Raw genomic sequence first — 26,623 nt, 5'->3', positions numbered from 1 at the left:
GCTACGGTTAGGCACGGGCAAGTTTAGACACTAAATGGGGGGTTAGGCTGCGGGGAGGTAGGGGGATAGGTTTAGGCTCCACTGAGAGGTTGGAGGTTAGGCACTAAGGGGGGAGGTTAGGGTTTAGCTGTAGTAAGGGAGAGGGGACAGTATGCTTACCTCGCCTCTGTGAAGATTTTAAAGACCGGGATGCTGGCGTCGGTAATGCGACCGGCGGCATTCTATCCGCCGGTCACATATACCCGAACCGCTGGGAAGTTACCTTGGGAAAGCACGCATGAAACCCATTTTGTAGGAGTGCTGCGGGCATGTAACCAGAATTTTGCGCTATTCTGAGTTTATACGAGTGGCCTCTGATCAAGGGGATGCAGTCAAAATGTCAAAATTGTAAATGTTGACAGTCCTAATGTCAACACTATTTTGTCAACAGTTATGATGTTGGCATTGTTGAAATATCAGCATTTAATATGTCCATATCTGCATTTTGGGTAAGTGAATCTGTCCCATAGACTGACTGCAGCAGTTACAGGGTATATTAAATTCTACTGGTGCTCTGTGTAGTGTACAGTGATAACGCCTTGCTCGCATTTGCTTTTATTTGCAGAGTAATTAGGAATATGAATTAGAAGAGGAGATAGGACAGAGGCATCTGATAAGCAGAAGTACTCGCCGCACATAGCAACCCGCCTGAAGTACTGAGAGAGATAAAATCCGTGTGTGCGATATTTGCTCTCCCACCCAGCCCGGAATAGAGGCTGAGGAGCGCCGCACAGATTGTATTACAGACATAAACTGGAAACAGAAATCATTCTTTTGTTGTTTGGATTTAGAAAAAAATATATATATATTTATTTTAGAATAAAAGTAAGTAAATCCAGGGAATTTACATTGTGGAAAATTTAATATAATACACTCCAGAACTAGCTCCATTGCCTCACTGCACTGAGGTCATGGGTCACTGTGTGGAGTTTGTATATTCTCCCTGTACTTGCGTGGGTTTCCTCCGGGTACTCCGGTTTCCTCCCACAGTCCAAAAATATACTGGTAGGTTAATTGGCTCCCGGCAAAAAAAAAAAAAAAAGACCCCTAGTGTATGTGTGTGCGTGTACGTGTGGTAGGGAACATAGTGGGTAATTCAGATCTGAACGCTAGGGTGCGTTTTTTGCAGCCCTGCGATCAGATAGTCGCCGCCTACAGGGTGCAGGTGTGCGATTACATTTGTAGCAGAGCTGCACAAACATCAGTGTGTGCAGTCTCTGCTCAGCCCAGGACTTACTCTTCCTCTGCGATGTAATCCTGCTGATCGGGGCCGTAGCCGACGTCAGACACCCTCCCGGCTAGTCCCGCCTGCGTTTTTCCGGACATTCCTGTAAAACGGTCAGTTGCCACCCACAAACGGCTGTGCGATAATTTTTTCACACCACCCCTTTGCTAGGCACCGATGCCCGGTAGGGTGCACCAAACGCACCATGAATTTTTAAAAGTAAGAAAAATGATTTGTCCCCATGCTACATTTTTTTGAATTGTTAAGGATATATTGCATACCAAATTTGAAGAATCTGAGATGATATTTATGTGGCCCACCATGCCCCTGAAGATTAAAGATTTCTATTAATTTCTATTTCTCTGACGTCCTAGTGGATGCTGGGGACTCCGTAAGGACCATGGGGAATAGACGGCTCCGCAGGAGACTGGGCACATCTAAAGAAAGATTTAGGACTATCTGGTGTGCACTGGCTCCTCCCCCTATGACCCTCCTCCAAGCCCCAGTTAGATTTCTGTGCCCGGCTGAGATGGATGCACACTAGGGGCTCTCCTGAGCTCCTAGAAGAAAGTATAGTTTAGGTTTTTTATTTTCAGTGAGACCTGCTGGCAACAGGCTCACTGCAACGAGGGACTAAGGGGAGAAGAAGCGAACCTACCTAAGTGGTGGTAGCTTGGGCTTCTTAGGCTACTGGACACCATTAGCTCCAGAGGGATCGAACACAGGACCCGACCTCGTCGTCCGTTCCCGGAGCCGCGCCGCCGTCCCCCTTACAGAGCCAGAAACAAGAAGGTGGTCCGGAAAATCGGCGGCTGAAGACTTCTGTCTTCTCCAAGGTAGCGCACAGCACTGCAGCTGTGCGCCATTGCTCCTCATGCACACCACACACTGCGGTCACTGATGGGTGCAGGGCGCTGGGGGGGGGGGGGGCGCCCTGAGCAGCAATAAATAACACCTTGGCTGGCAAAACTAACACCATATATAGCCCCAGAGGCTATATAGGTGTATATTAACCCCTGCCAGAAACGATAAAATAGCGGGAGAAAGCCAGCCGAAAAAGGGGCGGAGCCAACTCCCTCAGCACACTGGCGCCATTATTCCCTCACAGCTTCGCTGGAAGGAAGCTCCCTGGCTCTCCCCTGCAGTCCTGCACTACAGAAAGGGTAAAAAAGAGAGGGGGGGGCACAATTTAGGCGCAGTATATATATATTATAGGCAGCTATAGGGGAAAACACTCTGTATAGTGATATCCCTGTGTTATATAGCGCCCTGGTGTGTGCTGGCATACTCTCCCTCTGTCTCCCCAAAGGGCTTTGTGGGGTCCTGTCCTCTGTAAGAGCATTCCCTGTGTGTCTGCTGTGTGTCAGTACTGCTGTGTCGACATGTATGATGAGGATAATGATGTGGAGGCGGAACAAATGCCTGTGAATGTGATGTCACCCCCTGCGGGGTCGACACCAGTGTGGATGGACTTATGGAAGGAATTACGTGACAGTGTCAGCTCCTTACATAAAAGGTTTGACGACATAGGACAGCCGGCTACTCAGCTTGTGCCTGTCCAAGCGTCTCAAATGTCATCAGGGGCTATAAAACGCCCGCTACCTCAGATGACAGATACAGATGTCGACACGGATACCGACTCCAGTGTCGACGATGATGAGACGAGTGTACCCTCCAATAGATCCACCCGTTATATGATTGAGGCTATGAAAAATGTATTACACATTTCTGATGATACCCCAGGTACCACAAAAAAGGGTATTATGTTTGGTGAGAAAAAACTACCAGTAGTTTTTCCTGCATCGGACGAATTAAATGAGGTGTGTGAGGAAGCGTGGACTTCCCCAGATAAGAAATTGATCATTTCTAAACGGTTAATGGCTACGTACCCTTTCCCGCCAGAGGATAGGTCACGCTGGGAAACACCCCCTAGGGTAGATAAAGCGCTGACACGCTTATCAAAGAAGGTGGCACTACCGTCTCCGGATACGGCCGCCCTAAAAGAACCTGCTGATAGAAAGCAGGAAAGTACCCTAAAAGCTATATACACACACACTGGCATTATATTGAGATCCGCTATTGCATCAGCTTGGATGTGCAGTGCTGCTGCTGCGTGATCAGACTCCCTGTCGGAAAACATTGATACCATGGATAGGGACAATATTTTGCTTACGATTGACCATATAAAAGACGCGGTCTTATACATGCGTGATGCACAGAGGGATATTTGCCGGCTGGCATCAAAAATAAGCGCTATGTCCATTGCCGCCAGACGGGGGTTATGGACTAGGCAATGGTCAGGTGATGCCGACTCCAAGCGGCACATGGAAGTTTTACCCTATAAAGGGGTGGAACTTTTTGGGGACGGTCTTTCAGACCTCGTTTCCACAGCTACTGCTGGGAAATCGACTTTTTTGCCACAGGCTACCCCACAGCAAAAGAAAGCACCGTATTATCAGGTACAGTCCTTTCGGCCCCAGAAAAATAAGCGGGCTAGAGGCTCATCCTTTCTGCCGAGGGGCAGAGGAAGGGGGAAAAAGCTGCAGCACACAGCTAGTTCCCAGGAGCAGAAGTCCTCCCCTGCGTCCGGTAAGTCCACAGCATGACGCTGGGGCTGTTCAGGCGGAATCGGGAACGGTGGGGGCACGTCTCAGGTTTTTCAGCACACAGTGGGCTCTCTCACAGGTGGATCCCTGGGTCCTTCAAGTGGTATCTCAGGGGTACAGGCTGGAATTCGAGACGTCTCCCCCCCGCCGTTTCCTAAAATCTGCCTTGCCGGCAACTCCCTCTGCCAGGGAGGCAGTGTTGGTGGCTATTCAAAAACTGTATTTACAGAAAGTGATTGTCAAGGTACCTCTCCTTCAGCAAAGAAAGGGTTACTACTCCACAATGTTTGCGGTACCGAAACCGGACGGTTCTGTGAGACCCATCTTAAATTTAAAAGCCTTGAACACTTATATCAAAAGGTTCAAGTTCAAGATGGAATCGCTCAGGGCGGTTATTGCGAGCCTGGAGGAGGGGATTACATGGTATCCCTGGACATCAAGGATGCGTACCTGCATGTCCCCATTTACCCTCCGCACCAGGAGTACCTCAGATTTGTGGTACAGGACTGTCACTATCAGTTCCAGACGCTGCCGTTTGGGTTATCCACGGCACCGAGGGTCTTTACCAAGGTAATGGCCGAAATGATGATACTCCTTCGCAAGAAGGGAGTTTTAATTATCCCGTACTTGGACGATCTCCTGATAAAGGCGAGGTCCAAAGAACAGTTGATAGTGGGGTTGGCACTTTCTCAGGAAGTGCTACAACAGCACGGCTGGATTCTAAACATTCCAAAGTCACAGCTGGTCCCGACGACACGTCTTCTGTTCCTGGGAATGATTCTGGACACAGACCAGAAAAAAGTGTTTCTTCCACTGGAAAAAGCCGAGGAATTGTCATCTCTGGTCAGAGACATCCTAAAACCAGGAAAAGTGTCGGTACATCAATGCACACGAGTCCTGGGAAAAATGGTAGCTTCGTACGAAGCAATTCCATTTGGAAGGTTCCACGCAAGGACGTTCCAGTGGGACCTGTTGGACAAATGGTCCGGGTCCCATCTCCAGATGCAACAGCGGATAACCCTATCGGCCAGAACCAGGGTGTCGCTGCTGTGGTGGCTGCAGAGGGCTCATCTACTAGAGGGCCGCAGATTCGGAATACAGGACAGGGTCCTGGTGACCACGGATGCCAGCCTTCGGGGCTGGGGGGCAGTCACAAAGGGAAGAAATTTCCAAGGACTGTGGTCAGATCAGGAGATTTCTCTTCACATAAATATCCTGGAGCTAAGGGCCATTTACAATGCCCTAAGCCAGGCAAGACCCCTGCTTCAAAACCAGCCGGTACCGATCCAGTCAGACAACATCACGGCGGTCGCCCATGTAAACAGACAGGGCGGCACGAGAAGCAGGATGGCGATGGCAGAAGCCACAAGGATTCTCAGATGGGCAGAGAATCATGTGTTAGCACTGACGACAGTGTTCATTCCGGGAGTGGACAACTGGGAAGCAGACTTCCTCAGCAGGCACGACCTCCACCCGGGAGAATGGGGACTTCATCCAGAAGTCTTCCAAATGCTGGTCAACCGGTGGGAAAAACCACAGGTAGACATGATGGCGTTCCGCCTCAACAAGAAGTTGACAAGATATTGCGCCCGGTCAAGAGACCCTCAGGCGATAGCGGTGGACGCTCTAGTGACACCATGGGTGTATCAGTCGGTTTATATGTTTCCTCCTCTACCTCTCATACCCAAGGTACTGAGAATAATAAGAAGGCGAGGAGTGAAAACCATACTCGTGGTTCCGGATTGGCCAAGAAGAGCTTGGTACCCGGAACTTCAAGAGATGCTTACAGAGGACCCTTGGCCTCTGCCGCTCAGACAAGACCTGCTGCAGCAGGGACCCTGTCTGTTCCAAGACTTACCGCGGCTGCGTTTGACGGCATGGCGGTTGAACACCGGATCCTGAAGGAAAAGGGTATTCCGGAGGAAGTCATCCCTACCCTGATCAAAGCCTGGAAGGATGTCACCGCAAGACATTATCACCGCATTTGGCGAAAATATGTTGCTTGGTGTGACGCCATGAAGCCTCCGACGGAGGAATTTCAATTGGGTCGATTCCTGCATTTCCTGCAAGCAGGGGTGACGTTGGGCCTCAAATTGGGGTCCATAAAGGTCCAGATTTCAGGCTGTGTCGATTTTCTTCCAAAAAGAACTGGCTTCACTGCCTGAAGTTCAGACTTTTGTCAAAGGAGTACTGCATATTCAGCCTCCTTTTGTGCCCCCAGTGGCACCTTGGGATCTCAATGTGGTTTTGGCATTCCTGAAATCACATTGGTTCGAACCACTTAAGACTGTGGATTTAAAATATCTCACGTGGAAAGTGGTCATGCTGTTGGCCCTGGCGTCGGCCAGGAGGGTTTCAGAATTGGCGGCTTTGTCTTGTAAAAGCCCTTATCTGATTTTCCATATGGATAGGGCAGAATTGAGGACTCGTCCTCAGTTTCTCCCAAAGGTGGTCTCAGCTTTTCACTTGAACCAACCTATTGTGGTGCCTGCGGCTAGTGGGGACTTGGAGGAGTCCAAGTTGCTGGACGTAGTCAGGGCCCTTAAAATTTATATTTCCAGGACGGCTGGAGTCAGAAAGACTGACTCGCTGTTTATCCTGTATGCACCCACCAAGCTGGGTGCTCCTGCTTCTAAGCAGTCTATTGCGCGCTGGATTTGTAGCACTATTCAGCTGGCGCATTCTGCGGTGGGCTTACCGCAGCCTAAATCTGTAAAAGCCCATTCCACACGGAAGGTGGGCTCATCTTGGGCGGCTGCCCGAGGGGTCTCGGCTTTACAACTTTGCCGAGCAGCTACTTGGTCGGGGGCAAACACGTTTGCAAAATTCTACAAATTTGATACCCTGGCTGAGGAGGACCTGGAATTCTCTCATTCGGTGCTGCAGAGTCATCCGCACTCTCCCGCCCATTTGGGAGCTTTGGTATAATCCCCATGGTCCTTACGGAGTCCCCAGCATCCACTAGGACGTCAGAGAAAATAAGAATTTACTCACCGGTAATTCTATTTCTCGTAGTCCGTAGTGGATGCTGGGCGCCCATCCCAAGTGCGGATTGTCTGCGATACCTGTACATAGTTATTGTTACAAAAATCGGGTTTTGTTGTGAGCCATCTCTTCAGAGGCTCCATTTGTTATCATACTGTTAACCGGGGTTCCTATCACGTGTTATATGGTGTGATTGGTGTGGCTGGTATGAGTCTTACCCGGGATTCAAAAATCCTTCCTTATTGTGTCAGCTCTTCCGGGCACAGTTCCTAACTGAGGCTTGGAGGAGGGTCATAGGGGGAGGAGCCAGTGCACACCAGATAGTCCTAAATCTTTCTTTAGATGTGCCCAGTCTCCTGCGGAGCCGTCTATTCCCCATGGTCCTTACGGAGTCCCCAGCATCCACTACGGACTACGAGAAATAGAATTACCGGTGAGTAAATTCTTATTTTTTTTTTAATTCTTATTTTATTTCTATTTTTTTTATCTGAAAAAGAAATAATGATTTGATTAATGATTTATGATTTGGATGGGAACAGCCACGATAGGCCCATGAGGCTTCATGCTGTTCCCTTTCTTTGTTATGTTCTTATGTTCTTAAATCAATGTAAGACACGCATTATGGGGGTCATTCCGAGTTGTTTGCTCGCTAGTAGATTTTAGCAGCATTGCACACGCTAGGCCGTCACCTACTGGGAGTGTATTTTAGCTTAGCAGAATAGTGAATGAAAGATTAGCAGAATTGCGAATAGAAAATTCTTAGCAGTTTCTGAGTAGCTCCAGACCTACTCACAGATTGCGATCAGCTCAGGCCGTTTCGTTCCTGGTTTGACGTCACAAACACGCCCTGCGTTCGGCCAGCCACTCCCGCGTTTTTTCCTGGCAAGCCTGCGTTTTTCCGCACACTACCAGAAAACAGTCAGTTTCCGCCCAGAAACACCCACTTCCTGTCAATCACACTCCGATCACTTCAACGATGGAAATTCTTCGTTCGGACGTGAGTAAATCTACTAAGTTTTGTGCTAAAATACTTAGCGCATGCGCACTGCGTATTATGCGCATGTGCATTTTTGCCTTAATCGCTCCGTTGCGAAAATCGGCAACGAGCGAACAACTCGGAATGAGGGCCTATGTTCTTAAATCAATGTAAGACATGCATTCATGGCACACATACAAAAGTTGGCTTCGTTTTGCTAAAGTTAGTTGTTTTGTATAATACAATACAGTACAGTACAGTACAGTACAATACAATACAATACAGACAATTTTTGGGTGTGGAGGTGGACCACCTAAGTCAAATCGTACATCAAAAAAAAGTTGCACAGTTGTTTCTATGCTAAAAAGGTACATTTTAAGAATAGGGACAGCAAGCATTCCGAATGTCGGGGCATTTGATGCATCCTAATGCCCAGTGCAGTAGTCCTAGGCTGCGTTTTCTCACAACCTGCGATCAGATCTGAACTGCGCATGCATATGCACCGCAATGCGCAAGCACGATGGACCGCAGCAACGGGGATTGCCGGTTAGCGACGGGATGGTGCAAAAATTCCAAATGCATCGGGGCAGGGCCGGCTCCAGGCCTACTAGCACCCTGAGCGAGAAAATAGAAAAGTGTCCCCCCCTTATGTGGGCATGACCTCTGGAAAAGTGGCCTTGGCCTCGTAACTTCATATAATCAAACTATAAATATATTTTCACACCCCCTCTACGCACACAATTAGCAGCCTTACACACAGTAGTGTTCCTTACACACAATGTCTCCAGTATAGTGCCAGATACACATAATGTGCAGTGCCAGATAGACATGATATGCCCCGCAGCAGTGCCAGCTACACGTGACATGCCCCGCAGCAGTGCCAGGTACACGTGACATGCCCCCCAGCAGTGCCAGATACACGTGACATACCCCACAGCAGTGCCAGATACACGTGACATGCCCCCCAGCAGTGCCAGATACACGTGACATGCCCCCCAACAGTGCCAGATACATAAATGCCCCCACAGTGCAGATATGCCCCCACAGTGCCAGATACATAAATGCCCCCACAGTGCCAGATATATGAATGTGCCCCCACAGTGCCAGATACATAAATGCCCCCACAGTGCAGATATGCCCCCACCTTGCCAGATACATAAATGCCCCCACAGTTCCAGATACATAAATGCCCCCCATAGTGCAGATATGCCCCCACAGTGCCAGATACATAAATGCTCCCACAGTGCAGATATGCCCCCACAGTGCCAGATACATAAATGCCCCCACAGTGCCAGATATATGAATGTGCCCCCACAGTGCCAGATACATAAATGCCCCCACAGTACAGATATGCCCCCACAGTGCCAGATACATAAATGCCCCCCATAGTGCAGATATGCCCCCACAGTGCCAGATACATAAATGCCCCCACAGTGCAGATATGCCCCCACAGTGCCAGATACATAAATGCCCCCACAGTGCCAGATATATGAATGCGCCCCCACAGTGCCAGATACATAAATGCCCCCACAGTACAGATATGCCCCCACAGTGCCAGATACATAAATGCCCCCACAGTTCCAGATACATAAATGCCCCCATAGTGCAGATATGCCCCCACAGTGCCAGATACATAAATGCCCCCACAGTGCCAGATATATGAATGTGCCCCCACAGTGCCAGATACATAAATGCCCCCACAGTGCAGATATGCCCCCACCTTGCCAGATACATAAATGCCCCCACAGTTCCAGATACATAAATGCCCCCATAGTAATGCCCCCATAGTGCAGATATGCCCCCACAGTGCCAGATACATAAATGCTCCCACAGTGCAGATATGCCCCCACAGTGCCAGATACATAAATGCCCCCACAGTGCCAGATATATGAATGTGCCCCCACCTTGCCAGATACATAAATGCCCCCACAGTACAGATATGCCCCCACAGTGCCAGATACATAAATGCCCCCACAGTGCCAGATACATAAATGCCCCCACAGTGCAGATATGCCACCACAGTGCCAGATACATAAATGCCCCCGTGCCACAAAACATAAATGCCCCCACAGTGCAGATATGCCCCCACAGTGCCAGATACATAAATGCCCCCACAGTGCCAGATACATAAATGCCCCACACAGTGCCAGATACATATATGCCCCACACAGTGCCAGATACATAAATGCCCCCACAGTGCCAGATACATATATGACCCACACAGTGCCAGATATGCCCCTAATGCCAGATACTCTTGTTCCCACAGTGCCAGATATGCCCCCAGTGCCAGATACACATGTCCCATGCCCCCAATGCCAGATACACATGTCCCTTGCCCCCAATGCCAGATACACATGTCCCATGCCCCCAGTGCCAGATACACATGTCCCATGCCCCCAATGCCAGATACACATGTCCCATGCCCCCAATGCCAGATACACATGTCCCATGCCCCCAGTGCCAGACATGCCCCCAGTGCCAGATACACATGTCCCATGCCCCCAGTGCCAGATACACATGTCCCATGCCCCCAGTGCCAGATACACATGTCCCATGCCCCCAGTGCCAGATACACATGTCCCATGCCCCCAATGCCAGACATGCCCCCAGTGCTAGATACACATGTCCCATGCCCCCAGTGCCAGATACACATGTCCCATGCCCCCAGTGCCAGATACACATGTCCCATGCCCCCAGTGCCAGATACACATGTCCCATGCCCCCAGTGCCAGACATGTCCCCAGTGCCAGATACACATGTCCCATGCCCCCAGTGCCAGATACACATGTCCCATGCCCCCGGTGCCAGATACACATGTCCCATGCCCGCCCCCAATGCCAGATACACATGTCCCATGCCCCCAATGCCAGATACACATGCCCCATGCCCCCAGTGCCAGACATGCCCCCAGTGCCAGATACACATGTCCCATGCCCCCAGTGCCAGATACACATGTCCCATGCCCCCAGTGCCAGATACACATGTCCCATGCCCCCAGTGCCAGATACACATGTCCCATGCCCCCAGTGCCAGACATGTCCCCAGTGCCAGATACACATGTCCCATGCCCCCAATGCCAGATACACATGTCCCATGCCCCCAGTGCCAGACATGCCCCCAGTGCCAGATACACATGTCCCATGCCCCCAGTGCCAGATACACATGTCCCATGCCCCCAGTGCCAGATACACATGTCCCATGCCCCCAGTGCCAGATACACATGTCCCATGCCCCCAGTGCCAGACATGTCCCCAGTGCCAGATACACATGTCCCATGCCCCCAGTGCCAGACATGCCCCCAGTGCCAGATACACATGTCCCATGCCCCCAGTGCCAGATACACATGTCCCATGCCCCCAGTGCCAGATACACATGTCCCATGCCCCCAGTGCCAGATACACATGTCCCATGCCCCCAGTGCCAGATACACATGTCCCATGCCCCCAGTGCCAGACATGTCCCCAGTGCCAGATACACATGTCCCATGCCCACAGTGCCAGATACACATGTCCCATGCCCCCAGTGCCAGACATGTCCCCACTGCCAGATACACATGTCCCATGCCCCCAGTGCCAGATACACATGTCCCATGCCCCCAGTGCCAGATACACATGTCCCATGCCCCCAGTGCCAGATACACATGTCCCATGCCCCCAGTGCCAGACATGCCCCCAGTGCCAGATACACATGTCCCATGCCCCCAGTGCCAGATACACATGTCCCATGCCCCCAGTGCCAGATACACATGTCCCATGCCCCCAGTGCCAGATACACATGTCCCATGCCCCCAGTGCCAGATACACATGTCCCATGCCCCCAGTGCCAGACATGCCCCCAGTGCCAGATACACATGTCCCATGCCCCCAGTGCCAGATACACATGTCCCATGCCCCCAGTGCCAGATACACATGTCCCATGCCCCCAGTGCCAGACATGTCCCCAGGGCCAGATATCCCCCCCCCCCCTGCTCACCGCGAGTCTGATCCTGTGGGTTGAGGCTGCTGCCTGTGCTGCTTTGTAGCTGAGGGCGGGAGGAGAGCGCAGCGTGCGGCTCTCCTAGCCCTCAATCTCCGGCGGCCGCTTCGACTAGGCGCCGGCCCGCAAGCCAATCAAAGCTCGCGGTCCGGCAGCCAATCAGCCTCAGCTGCCGGACCGCGAGCTCTGGTTGGCTCACGGGCCGGCGCCGGTTAGCGGGGGCGGGGGAGACAGACAGTGCAGTGCTGCAGAGACAGCTCCAGGCTCCAATATGGCGGCCAGAGCTAGCGGCGCCCATAAAGTGCGGCGCCCTGTTCGGCCGCTCTATTGGAACATGCCTGGAGCCGGCCCTGCATCGGGGATCGCAGGAGATTGACAGGAAGAGGACATTTATGGGTGGTAACTGACCATTTTCAAGGAGTGTCCGGGAAAACACAGGAGGGAAAAGGCATTTGGAGGGAAGGTGTCTGACGTCAAATCCGGTCCTGGATAGGCTGAAGTAAGTGGCTGAGTAAGTCCTGGGCTGCGCAGAGACTGCACAAAATCAGTTTGTACAGCTCTGCTACACGGGATCCGGTCTGAAGATCGACAGTGTCTAGGTCGACAATGTTTAGGTCGACCACTATAGGTCGAAAGTCACTAGGTCGACATGGATGGAAGGTCAACAGGGTTTCTAGGTCGACATGTGCTAGGTCGACAGGTCTAAAGGTCGACATGAGTTTTTCACATTTTTTTTTCTTTTTTTACATTTTTTCATACTTAACGATCCACGTGGACTACGATTGGAACGGTAAAGTGTGCCGAGCGAAGCGAAGGCACCATGCCCGAAGCATGGCGAGCGAAGCGAGTCATGCGAGGGGACGCGGTGCACTAATTTGGGATCCCGGTCACTCTACGAAGAAAACGACACCAAAAAAAAATCCTCATGTCGACCTTTAGACCTGTCGACCTAGCACATGTCGACCTAGAAACCCTGTCGACCTTCCATCCATGTCGACCTAGTGACTGTCGACCTATAGTGGTCGACCTAAACATTGTCGACCTAGACACTGTCGATTTGATGAACCACACCCCTGCTACACATGCGATCGCACACTTGCACACCTAAAATACACTCCCCCTGTAGGTGGGGACTATCTGATCGCAGCAGTGCAAAAATCACTGCCCAGCGATCAGGTCTGAATTACCTCCACTGTTGGGAATGATGTGTGTGCAGGGGTTGTTATTTTCAGAGTTATATAGGCACACCCCAGCGGATGACTCCAACTATTAACATCATAGGGCCTAATTCAGATCTGATCGTTAGCAGTTGGGTAAAACCATGTGCACTGCAGGGGAGGCAGATGTAACATGCGCAGAGAGAGTTAGATTTGGGTGTGGTGTGTTCAAACTGAAATGTAAATGGCAGTGTAAATATAAAGCAGCCAGTATTTACCCTGCACAGAAACAACATAACCCACCCAAATCTAACTCTGTCTACAAATGTTATTAAACCCCCCATCACCTGATGAATGCCCCCTCTTGACAGTACCTGGGTCAATCAATACACCGTACCCAACAGTAAATAAAGACACAGAGACTTGTATAAGGGGAAAGTAAGGTCAGCTTTACTAATTTAAAACTAAAACTATTTAAGGATTTAGCATATCTATATACCTATAATACTAAAATGAAAGAGGAAGAAAGGAAACAAGGAAAAGTATGGTGGCACAGAAAGAACGGCCCCCACAGTGCAATATCGCCAACTGCATTCCCACCTAAATTTTTCACATGGGGGGCGACCAGCCAGCCCCATGACCCTGCTCAAGGTATCCACCTCCCACCCCAAAGACATAACAACATGAGGCCCACCTGGACCGGTGGTGCTGCTGACCCCGGTAGGGTATAATCAGCCTAAGACATGTATTGGAGGGGAGAGCACTTCAAGATCACAAAAACAGATGACAACTGCAACCGTTCTTTCCCGCCACGAAAGCTGACGCCAACAACAGACAACTACACAAGAGAGGGAGGTAACGTCCACCAGGAAAATTTTCCCTAAAATGGATACCTACAGTAATCTGTGGTGGCCCTGAAACTCCACCCCCTATCTCTAATTCTATAGGCTAAACTGACCTCACCCCACCTCACACAAAGCCTTCTACAGAAACATTAACCCTTCCTTGCCCAGAGGTAAGCATCCCCAGGCTCGGGTGTTTAGTCACCTACATGCATATAAAATGCATTCCGTCCTAAATCTGCCACACCTGCAATGCACATAGGGGGTAATTCCAAGTTGATCGCAGCAGGATATTTTTTAGCAGTTGGGCAAAACCATGTGCACTGCAGGGGGGGCAGATATAACATTTGCAGAGAGAATTAGATTTGGGTGGGTTATTTTGTTTCTGTGCAGAGTAAATACTGGCTGCTTTATTTTTACACTGCAATTTAGATTGCAGATTGAACTCACCACACCCAAATCTATCTCTCTCTGCACATGTTATATCTGCCCCCCCTGCAGTGCACATGGTTTTGCCCAACTGCTAAAAAATTTCCTGCTGCGATGAACCTGGAATTACCCCCATAGTTTTGCCCAACTGCTAACAAATTTGCTGATGCGATCAGATCTGAGTTACCCCCATAGCTACTTAACCAGTGGTGTTGGTTTATTGAAATATAACAGGTACAGTGGTACTCACTGTTGTATACACATTAGTTCTTATGAATCGAAGCTTCAGCGTAGTGGATTTCTATACAGCTCACCAGCCGGGGAGTGTATGCTGCTTGCAGGTATTGGTGCAATGTTGTTGGAACGGCTCTATATTGCAGGTCTCTCTGGAGCTAAGTGGGAGATTTATGTCTCTATAATGTAATTTCTTACACAGTCTCTCTGCACTAAGGATCTACAAGATGGTTGCAGTCACATGGTGCAGCAGTACAACAGATTGGAGGACAGACCTCCCTGGGTCCGAATGCCCAGACAGTATGCTTAGTGGGGAGAGAAACACACTGCTTTCTATGCTTTCTAACAGATACAACAGTTCACTCCACTTGTCTCTGAGCACCCTATCATCTGTGTTTCTTCCTCACCCTTCTTGAATGTCAGCCCTTATGAGTACCCTCCCCCAAATACATACTGCTTCCTCATCCACTTTGAAATGTTTCCTTTGTCCTAGTTGTTTCTTTTTCTATTATCTCATCTTATACTGGTTTTTGTTTATGACATTGTTTTTCTGACCAATTACTTATTTATATTTTGACCTGTCTATGAGGAAGAGATTTATTAAGCATTTCCTTTAGTCATTTAGAGGACATTCAGGATGACCTGAGAAGTGCACCAGTGGAACTCACATCATATTTTTCAGTTGTAAATGAAAGAACATCCATGCTTAGGCAAGCACCAGCCATCTCCCAAGAAATGACCTCAACTAAAAATGCACAACTGTAAAACTTACAGCTTCATCTCAGGGATCTTCATGAAGACATTGAGACTCACCTGCCAGGGACCACACACATGGAGCCTTTCCTCACACGATTACATGGGTCTCTATACTGTATTACAAAGGGCAGGGCCGGATTAACAATGGGCCTGATGGAGCTGCAGCTCCAGGCCCTTCATCAAAATAGGCCCACAGCATTCTGAGGAATGTTTTTTTACTAGCTACAGTCAGCATCCTGCCAGCGCAGCCACCGGAGCCCCACTTCCCCTGCCAGCGCAGCCAGTGGATCACTACTCCCCCTCGCTGCCAGCATAGCCGTCGGATCACTCCTTCAGTTCTCCCCCCTCTGACAGCGCAGCCACTGGAGCCCCCCTGCCAGTGCAGCCTTCAGATCACTCCTCAAGTCCTCTCCTAATTGCCTGCGCAGTAACCGGAGGTTCACTCAGTCCTTCCCCTGCTGCCAGCACAGCCGCCGGATCACACTCCTTCAGTCCACCCGCCTCTGACAGCGCAGCCAGCGGATTACTCCTCCCCCGCTGCCAGCTCAGCCACTGGAGCCCCCCCTCCTTCTGTGGATCAACATCAGCACACTGTGTGGCAGCGCAGCGGTAAACTTCTCTTGCACTTCCTGTGCGCTGCTACATTACTAGTGTCTTATGGCCTCCTACGGACTTTGTGAACCAACACAGGTGCTACCACACCACCTAAACACAGCTACACGGAGGTAGTCCGGCTCAGGTGAAGTAATTACTGATCGGGCTGGGTGAGTTACAGTGTTCCTGCTGGATGCTGTTGATCACTTATCCAGTGATAGCCAGTCTATGGAGTGCTGTCCGGGAGTATATGTATAGCAGTTTGTATATATGCACTATATATTGGGTGTAAGTACGGGAGGGTGTATATATTTTTAGTAGGGAGGCTTATGTCTATATATGTATTTTAGTGGGTATGTGTATATACAGAGTGTTGTATATATGCATATGGGGGGGGGGGGGGGTATGTGCATGTACATGAGGGGTGCATATAAGTATATTAGGGGTTATGTGTGTAAAATTAAAGGTATGTGTATATACATGGGGCATGTGAATGTGCCAGGAGTACGTTTAGTGGTGCAGGGTATGTGCATGGACCTCCCAATCTGAGCCCATGTGACGAGGGTAGGTGGCAAGCAGTCTCTGGCCCACTGAGGGGTGGAAGAAGCTGAGCAGGAGACATAGGACTCGGGAGCTGGGCCTCTGGTACCCAGTCTGAGGGATGGAGACACCAATCCCCTTGATCCTGGATAGAAGACGCCAGGGTTGTGAAGGTCACAGCTTCAGCTTTGTTAGAGTGCAAAGATACAGGGAAGGGGGAACCGGGAGCAGCAGCCGGGAATCACCTGTTTGCTACGGATTAGCGAGAGCTACTGTCCGGGGAGATGATGGTGAAAGTTTGATAGCGGGGCTGCAGGCCGTTGGCTGTTGAATTGTAACTCCATGTGTGTGTGCCATGCATGTAAACATGATCATTTTATGTGTTTAATAGTTTGCTCATTGTATTTTTTTGGTGCTTCTGAAGTGCATATTGATATGTTTAAGTTAGTTACAGAATGCAATGGGGTACAGTCAATTAGCATCATGAGGATGTGCCCAAAGCTATTCAATTGCCTACGTGGTATGCCCATGATAACTAGTGGGTTGGGGTTGGTTGCGGGTTTACCACTTGTGGTAACACCATTGCACTCTGCATTTAATCCAGGAGATGCATTTTATCACGACTAAGCCCAAGGCAATAGTTACTGGGTGCGATACAGTCAATTGAATAGCTATGGGCACTTAACCTGGGAGCTACGTGTACACAATGCTAATTTAATTCCCCAGCTTGCATTTATGAATATTTTTATATTTAGCTATTATATATATATTGTATTATCATATTGTAAATGTGGTTGTCCCCTAACAGTTGTCTCCCAGCTTTTACTCCATCTGCCTCTTTCCCTGCTATCTCTTCCACATGACTCTTTCCTTCCCCCACTGTCTGTTTCTCCTTATCTCTGAGACTCACCTTTTTTTTCTTTCCCATTTTGTCTATTTTTATTCCACACTGTCTTTTTCTCCTGCTACAATGTCTTTATATACTGTAACACCCTCTCTCTTCCCCTTCTCTGTCTTGCTGCTTTCCTCCTCTATGTTCCACGTGCCACTCAGTCTTCTTCCCCTTCATCCCTTATTTTTACTCTCCATCAGCCTCAGTACATCCTCCTCCATGGGACGGGACGGCTCTACCATTAGGCAGCTGTAGGCAGCTGACTAGGGCGCCAGGATCTGTGGGGGGGGGGTATCATAAATTACAGGATAACTCTGAAAGATGCGTCCTTGTTAAACTTAATGCATACGGCTGCTGTTGAACTTCTAAGATGCTGCATCCACACTTTCACCTGAGTGGCTGTATAGTGGCTACTGGTGTGTAGGAGGGGGCATCAGGCTGAAGTTTTGCCTAGGGTGTTGAGAAACCTTGCACCAGCCCTGTCCACAGGCCTGTGTTAATCAGTTGTCTTGGTCATCACACTGTCATCAGGTGGATTCACACTGGCATCAAATGCGCTCAGGGTGCACTTGCCCATCTGGTAACTAATACTTGTGTTGATTATTTTTGCCTCAGTAGCTCAGTAAGCGTGCAGATAACATGTTTGTGGGCGGGGAAGTATAGCTTTAGTGTGACGCACATTCTATTTATTAAACTGATAGGGCGGAACATTATGTTGCAAAACTAAATTAGGCCCTTTATAAATTTCAGCTCCAGGCCCGTGTGGACCTTAATCTGGCTCTGACAAAGGGTTTAAAGCCTCTAGTGCTGGTCGACATATGCGCTGTATGTAAGTAAACTGTCTAACCCACTGTAAAGATTTGGAAATTGAGATAAAAATGAATGAGAGAAAGAAAAGATTTTTCCTGGTAGAGCCAAGCATGTACTGGTCACGCTGACATCTATGGGTGATATTTCACATTACTTGGGCCAAGCAGTCAATGGAGTAAAGAACTCCAGGCAAACTTTCTTTTTTTTTGTCAGAGAAACTGGCAACTGGCAGAACCTGCAGGGTTCCCTTGTGCAGCTCCACTGCAGTACCCAGCAAACTCACTTATCATCCTAGCCCTAGACCCTCATTTTGAAATTTGAGGGGTTTAATTACTTTCTCCATTTGAAAATAAATGGACTACGGTGATGAAGTTCCACCCCTACTGACCACCACAGCACAGCACTTTCATTCATTGTGTATGTGCAAAAATGGAGATTTCCTGCAAGTAATGGGGATCTTTTTATATGTACTCTAGTATTGTGCACATCTGCACATACGAGGGGTGTGAAAACAATGTCCGGAGTACATAGGTAGAGTAGACACAATCTAACTGTCTGGTTGTGAACGGTAAACTCTTAAGAAAGTTCTTGTGACATGTCAAGGCACAGAACTGTATACTAGTAGCATTGCACAACAAAGAAGTCAGCAGGTTAACGTCCTTCACAAACTCGTCATGCAGCTCAACAGAGGCCACTGGAGAGCCATGATCTTCTATGACTGCAAGAGTCATCTGGGACAGCAGGAGATTTTTGACCAACTGCAAGCTGCTTTTTGGGAGGAAGCACCATCCTAAACCACTGTGTTTGAGTGGTTTGCAGAATTTCGGCGCGGAATACAGTCCCTGGAAGACGAGGAGTGTTTCGGCTGAACTGTGCCCACCATCACTGAGAACAACTTTTCTGCTATGCGGAGCATAGTTGAGGTGGATGCCACGGTGATGGTGTCCCAGTTAGAAAAGGAGGCAGGCATCTCATTGGGATTCATCTGCTTGATATTCCATGAGCTGACGTGAGAGCTGAAGGAGGCTCGGGTGACTTGGTGCCACAACATGCTGGCCAGGTTTTACTCTGTCTGGGAGATCATCAGTGGTGAATCCTGGATCTACAGTTTCACCCCTGAGACCAAACAACAGTTGGCCCAGTGGACCCCAGTTAGAAGTGTGCCACCACAAAAGTTCCTACATGAGCGCAGTGTGGCCAAGCAGATGAAGGCTGTTTTTGTGGCCAGGACTGGTCATGTCCACTCGTTCAGCAGTATTGTCCCTGAGGGATGGTACACCAACCAATGCCTGCCGCAAGTCTTAGAAACCATTTCCAGGTTCCGTCCAAGAACTCGCGCTCGTGGTGCCCTTCTCCATCATGACAATGCACCTGTCCACAAGTCCAGGAAAGTGGTGGATTTTCTGTCCCATGAACGCATTTGGTAGCTTGGTTATCCACCGTACAGGCCAGTGCTGGACCCCTGCGACTTCTTTGCGTTTACACAAACCAAGTTCAAGAGTTGTGGGATTCATTTTGAGTCGGCTGCAATGGAGCTCTTCATCCAGCATGTAGAAGATATACCTGGTTCGGACTGGTCCAGCTGCTTCACCAAGTGGTTTGATTGCATGCAGCTTTGCATACGGTCCTCTGGCGAATACTTAAAAAAAATATAATGTTCACTTTGTTTGTAAACATGATACTTTTTGTGCATCCGGAAACGTATTACACAACCCTTGTACCTTTTTTTTTTTTTAAACCTTTCTGTTCACTGAGATGTATCTATTTAATAGGCATTGTTTACAATTGCTGCTGTCCCTATGTCTGGCTCCTTACTCCTTGGGGAAATTAATGTGTAGCTTGTGTCAGTTTGCACAGTTCCCTCTTCATCTATTCTACACCTTTCTTCCTCTGCTGTAAATCCTATTGTGATGCTTAAAAGAGGTGGCGAGATTAAATGAAAACAGTAGAGTCTAGTCCTGTGTGTAAGATTACCACAGCCAAGCCTGTCTCCTGAGCCAAATGAATAGTATTGTGGGGTGATTGCCGCCTTCCCGAGTTCTGGAGCGAGTTATATCAGGGATTCCCTCTGTAAATGCGATGATGATGATGATGATGATTAACATTTATTTATATAGCAGTATTTTCCATTGTGCTTTACAATAAAATGACATACAATGAGACTGGGTTTTGGCAGACAGAGGTCAGAGGGCCCTGCTCACCAGATTACAATCTATATATATTATATGTGGGCAAGCAGCATTATTCTAGTTCCTAGGGAATTTGTAGGCTGCATTATCATAAAACTGCTGATTCCGCTGTACAGGTGTGACCCTCTTCAGCTTACCTGCGATTGCGGGTATTCGCAGCAGGTTGACGCCATGCATGTGCACGTTCGTGGGTGTGTGCTTATAGTTGCCCCCGCGAACCATAGAAAATGAACTGAGTGATTGCGGGTGCGACTATAGACAATCGCGGCAAAATCGCACTAGAGGGTAAGATGAAGGTGGCCACAACTGTATATTTGATGCACTTTTTTCAGAGAATATCATAGCAAACACAACACTAGACAATTCGTAGTGTGTCCTGGTATTAAAAGTGTTTCTTGATAATACATTATTTCCTAATGTTAGTGCATACTCATGTTACCTCTTTCCTGATGTTAGTATATGCTGGTGTTACAGTGTTCCTGATGTTAGTGCATAATGATGGTATCTGCTTCCTGATGTTAGTGTTTCCTGAAGTTTGTGTATACTAATGTTGCAGTATTTCATGATGTTAGTGTATACTGATATTACAGTATTCCTGATGTTAGTGTACACTGATATTTCAGTGTTCCTGATATTAGTGTATACTGCTATTATTGTTCCTGATGTTAGTGTATACTGATATTACAGTATTCCTGATGTTAGTGTATATTGATATTTCAGTGGTCCTGATATTAGTGTAGACTGATTTTATTATTCCTGATGTTAGTATATACTGATATTACAGTATTCCTGATGTTAGTGTATACTGATATTTCAGTGTTCCTGATAGCGTATACTGATGTTAGTGTATATTTATTTATTTATTATTTATTGCCAGTTATTTATATAGCACACACATATTCTACAGCGCTTTACAGAGAATATTTGTAAATTCACATCAGTTCCTGCCCCAGTGGAGCTTACACTCTACATTCCTAACACATTCACGTTTAGGATTCATTTTGTTGGGATCCAATTAACCTACCAGTGTATTTTTGGATTGTGGGAGGAAACCGGAGTACCCGGAGGAAACGTTTAGGATTCATTTTGTTGGGATCCAATTAACCTACCAGTGTATTTTTGGATTGTGGGAGGAAACCGGAGTACCCGGAGGAAACCCACGCAAGTACGGGGAGAATATACAAACTCCACACAGTTAGCGCCATGGTGGGAATCGAACCCACGACCTCAGTGCTGTGAGGCAGTAATGCTAACCATTACACCATCCGTACTGCCCATAATGTATACTGATGTTGCAGTGTTCCTGGTGTCGGTGTGTACTGATGTGGGCAGTACGGATGGTGTAATGGTTAGCATTACTGCCTCACAGCACTGAGGTCGTGGGTTTGATTCCCACCATGGCCCTATGTGGAGTTTGTATATTCTCCCCGTACTTGCGTGGTTTCCTCCCACAATCCAAAAATATACTGGTAGGTTAATTGGCTCCTGACAACATTAACCCTAGCGTGAATGTGTGTGCATGTGGTAGGGAATATAGAATGTAAGCTCCACTGGGGCAGGGACTGATGTGAATGGCCAAATATTTTCTATAAAGCGCTGCGGAATATGTGTGCGCTATATAAATAACTGGTAATAAATAAATAATTATTCCTGATGTTAGTGTATACTGATCTTAGAGTGTACAGCTGATTCATTTTTTTTTCCATTTGTTTCTTGTCTCCTATAGGATCTATGGTGATGTCACTAATTGTACGATTCTGCTGGCTGAAGTTCAGGGCTGCTTCTGGCCAAACCACCTGGTGGATCACTTCTTCACAAATATCCATATAAAGTATTTCAAGAACTGTGCCCTCACCGGTCGCCTCCCAGCTGACCCGCCTTTCGCCATACTCTATTCCTTCATCTTTTTTCCTGTCCTCATAACACTTCTTATGACGGCATTGGTCGTGTGGAGGAGCAAGCGCAGTGAAGGAATTGTTTGACGGCAATTAAGTCTGCAAGTCTTCCGAACCCCTTCCTAGAGATTACATGCAGACTGATGGAGGAGAAGTCATTCAACATCTCTAACTCTACACACTGTTTGGAGTGTTAGCCTTCAGAATCAAACTCATTAGTAATATGCCGTGTAGAATTATGAAATATGACTGCCTTTACATACTAATGGGATGATTATTGCTGTGCTGGAACGCATGGGAGACAAGTGCATCAGCATATGACTAAATGTCTTCATAGACATGGACGGTTGAAGCACAAATATTGGGGCTAGCTCCTATGCTGGAACATAACATGGAGCGAATGATATACAGAATATGAATAGCACTGCAAGACTGGCATTAGCCAATCAGAAGTGACATAAAGAAAGCTCTGTAATAGCTGTCAAGAGTGAGCAGCAGTCGTGTAGCTTCTATGTATGGCAGTTACGTGTTAAAGAAAATGGTCCTCACGGATTTCTCTAGATTAAAAGATAGTTCTTACCTAAACTGAAAAGAGAGTTCTGAATAGGCTGTACCAGAGGTCCTCAAATGTGGTCCTCAAGGCACCCTAATGGTCCATGTTTTAACTACATCCATTGCTCAACACAGATGGTTCAATCAATTTGACGGAGGAACTAATTAAGTCACCTGGATTGTTAGGGTGCCTTGAGGACCACATTTGGTAACCTCTGGGCTATACTGAGTGCAGACCAGTCCCAGAAGGTCCTTTAACTGGGATCTATGATGCAGACTATTATATGAAGCTCCTGACATCTTGTGTGTGCCTGTAGCTGCCTTGCCTATGTCTGCACGTTCTGATCAGTTGTCTGTCCGATAAACAAGACCAGATTGTCAGGAATGGATGCTTCCTGCCATCCCAGTTATTTTTGCAGATACAATAGGCACCTGCAGGAGCATACAGGCTCAGCTGGAGCAGTATACAGTTAATAGATCTACAGTAAAAAAATAGACTGTCAATAGGTCAGCCCCAAAATGTCGACATGAAAAACGTCAACAAGGCCAAAAGGTCGACAGTGTCAAAATAGACAGGTGAAAGGTAGACTGTTCTTGATGTCCACAGGTTCAAAAGTCAACATGACAATTATTGACACATAGATGGTCACTACGGTTTATTTTATTCTTAATAAAAAATAAAAAATCATCCTTTACCATCTATGTGGACTTCGATTGGGAATAGTAACTTATGCCAAGCACAGCAGTAGTGGAGTGAGGCACGTTGCCTGAAGCATAGCAAGCGAAGCAAGCCTGCAAGGGTACACGTTTCCACTAAGTTGGTTCAGATATGGTGAAACGTGCAGTATGACACAAAAAAACTTGTGTGGACCATTGTTTGTGTCTAGCATTTTCGTGTTGAACTTTAGACCCTGTTGACTTTTTCTACTGTCTTTTCCATGTTGACCATCTGGGGTTGACCTATTTACTATTTTTTTTTACTGTAGATCTATTGAACCATACCTTCTGGAGCAGCTGCAGGATCACATAAATCACTTGGAGACAATCTTATAGCCTAAATACCAGGACCCCATGTAAGTAGATTTGGGGACTTGGTATTGCTTTCTAAAGTCATGCCAAAACTAAAAACAGGCATCTGTTGATCAGAGTCCTTCCCAGTGTTTAGCATTACTATATGTAGCAGAAGGTTTCTCTTTGGGTAGGTCACTATTTCTCTGCTACAGTATGTGGTCATCTTCATTAATTGCCAAATGTGACTTTTGAGAGCGTGGCGACATCACGTATTTCCAATAATGTGGTTGTCTTTTTTCAGGCAACAAAACGGATGAGCTCGCAACCAGTAAAAACAAGACACTATCTTTACAATGGTGTATCACTTTCATTTATGTGTAATGATAGTTTTAAGTGATGCAAAGAAGTTATCTATTTTGTATAGCTGAAAGTCGCAAAAAAAACCTCTATTTTTATTGTTTTCTTTCTTTCTTGGAATAAATGTATTTATATAGTTTTACTGCAACTGTCACTTCTTTTAATTGAGTTCCCCTGTACAATTACCAAAACTCAACAGTAATGGATTTGGATTCTTCAACTCCCAAAGGAAATCTTGCGTACAGGGGGTTATTCAGGCTTGTTAGGGAACCATAAAAGCAAGCAACTGGGCAAAACCATGTGGCACTGCAGGTGGGGCAGATGTAACATGTGCAGAGAGAGTTAGATTTGGGTGGGGTGTGTTCAAACTGAAATCTAAATTGCAGTGTAAAAATAAGGCAGCCAGATTTATTACCATGCACAGAAACAAAATAACCCACCCAAATCTAAATCTCTCTGCACATGTTACATCTGCCCCACCTGCAGTGCAACATGGTTTTGCACATTAGTGTGCTTTTTTGATTTGCTAACAAACCTGAATAAGGCCCACAGTATGGTAATATCCCTACGCTGTTGGCATGTTGTGGTACTTTAGCCTAAATAACCACAACATAAAATAGAAGTTTCTTTAGTATAAGAGGCCCTGGATAACAGTAACAAATATCGGGTGGTCTTCAGTATGCCGGCGGTCGGGCTCCCGGTGACCAGCATACCGGCGCCGGGAGCCCGACAGCCGGCATACCGACACTTATTCTCCCTCGTGGGGGTCCACGACCCCCCTGGAGGGAGAATAAAATAGTGTGGCGCGCGTAGCGTGTGCAGCGAGTCCGCAAGGGGCTCATTTGCGCTCGCCACACTGTCGGTAAGCTGGCGGTCGGGCTCCCGGCGCCGGTATGCTGGTCGCCGGGAGCCCGACCGCCGGCATATCGTAGTGAACCCACAAATATCAATGTATGTAACGGTTCTCATACCATTATTTAATGTAGATCACAGGTTCTCAAACTCGGTCCTCCGGACCCCACACGGTTCATGTTTTGCAGGTCACCTGTACATTTTTAAAATGTGACAGTTGGTGATACACAGTGCAGCTGCTGAGTGACATGGAAAATGTGAAACGTGTGGGGTCCTGAGGACTGAGTTTGAGAACCACTGATGTAGACGTTTCCTGTTGTATTCAAATTTGCCTTAAAGCTGAGTTCAAGCTTTCTCGGCAAGATTACACACAGACTTGCACTTTCAGACGCACAGATTTGTGACTCTGGGCCTGATTTTGATTTGGCAGTAAAGCAAAAAAGCAAGTAATTTTGTATCTGCAACATACCATGTTGCCATGCAAGGGGAGCAAATGCATTTATATTCTTATCTGCGCAGAGTAAATACTGTCTATTTTTGCATGTAGCCCATGAATGTAAAGGGCCGTACTGACGGGGAGATTTCCCCAGAGATGTGTGCTGAGCGGTCTATCACAGATGTGCAATGTGCTGAGCGAGGGAGGGACGGACACGGGGGGCCGCTCACTTCACCCAACGGTGAAATGAGCGACCTGCTAGATTGTGCCTGCATGCAGGCCAGTCTAGCACCGGCGATAGCGATGCGTGGGACCGCACATCACTGTCGCCGGCACCCCTACACACGAAGCGATGTTCAGCTAATTTCTAAGCAATCTAGCCAGATTGCTTAGAAATTAGCTGAACATCGCCCCGTGTGTACCCCCCTTACGACACCTTTATTTTTACGTTGCAATTTAGATTTCAGTTTGAACACACCCCACCCCAATCTAACTCTCTCTTCTAATGTTACATCTGCCCCACCTGCACTGCCGCATGGTTTTGCCTAGGTGCACAGTTACCGTACTTGCTTAATTTTTTGCTTTACTTCCAAATCAGAATGAGTCCATTAATTCGGGTAATTGTTGCATTAGCATGTGAAAGTGAGTACAGTGTCGCAACCAGAGCAAAAAGCAGCGCAGAAGTGTGCAAAACAGGCCCTTAATATCTGCCGCACCTGCAGTTTTGATTTCACCGAGGTGTAAAGATACTTTTTTTTTTTTACTTTGTGCGGGATGGTTGTCTATCATATAAGTGGCTGATTCCGAGCAAACACAACTTTTTTTTTAAATAGAGTAATTTTTATTCAACAGTGTTTTATATATACAGACATTTCAGTGTACACTGGGAAGCATATTGGGGTTACACGTTATTCAAAGCAATATTGTCTCCAAGGATAAACGTATATTTATACTGATACGAATAACAATTCCCATTTTTTCAGTTCCCGTGCAATCTTCCCACCATATACATATTTTCTGAGGTCTGTAACCAGGTCATTTTTCGCATACTTAACATTTTGTATTTCCTCCCTCCCCCCCTCCCAGGACCTGTGTTAAAGGTTACCCCGTCTATCAGGCCCTGAGTATCCCCCAACCCCTCTACCCCGAACAAACCCTTTAACTAACTTAAGCCTAGTTACCTAACATATGCGTGATGTGGTGTGGCGACCAGATATGTATACAGCTATAATGGAGGAAAGGTGAAGGTCCGACTCAGCGCCCCAGGGCCC

At 47.6% G+C, this 26,623-nt stretch overlaps 1 protein-coding gene and 1 long non-coding RNA gene across 2 annotated transcripts in view; both read left to right on the top strand.

Moving 5' to 3' along the window:
• The window catches only part of RAMP1 (receptor activity modifying protein 1), a 155,548-nt gene extending 131,342 nt beyond the window's left edge, over positions 1–24,206 (top strand). The window contains exon 3 of the mRNA XM_063933179.1: positions 21,976–24,206. Coding sequence (XP_063789249.1) covers positions 21,976–22,231 — 256 coding nt within the window. The 3' untranslated portion in view covers positions 22,232–24,206. The remainder of the gene's footprint in view (positions 1–21,975) is intronic.
• On the top strand, positions 14,360–18,072 carry LOC134944546 (uncharacterized). Its single transcript, XR_010181896.1, has 3 exons — positions 14,360–14,575; positions 15,086–15,988; positions 18,001–18,072. It is a non-coding gene; the product is annotated as an uncharacterized LOC134944546 (long non-coding RNA).
• Positions 24,207–26,623: the final 2,417 nt, after the last annotated feature.

The sequence above is a fragment of the Pseudophryne corroboree genome, chromosome 7 (assembly GCF_028390025.1).
Source record: "Pseudophryne corroboree isolate aPseCor3 chromosome 7, aPseCor3.hap2, whole genome shotgun sequence".
In the NCBI taxonomy this organism is placed as follows: Eukaryota; Metazoa; Chordata; class Amphibia; order Anura; family Myobatrachidae; genus Pseudophryne; species Pseudophryne corroboree.
The sequence above is the reverse complement of the archived record's forward strand: the minus strand, read 5'-3'. Positions and strand labels throughout refer to the sequence as shown.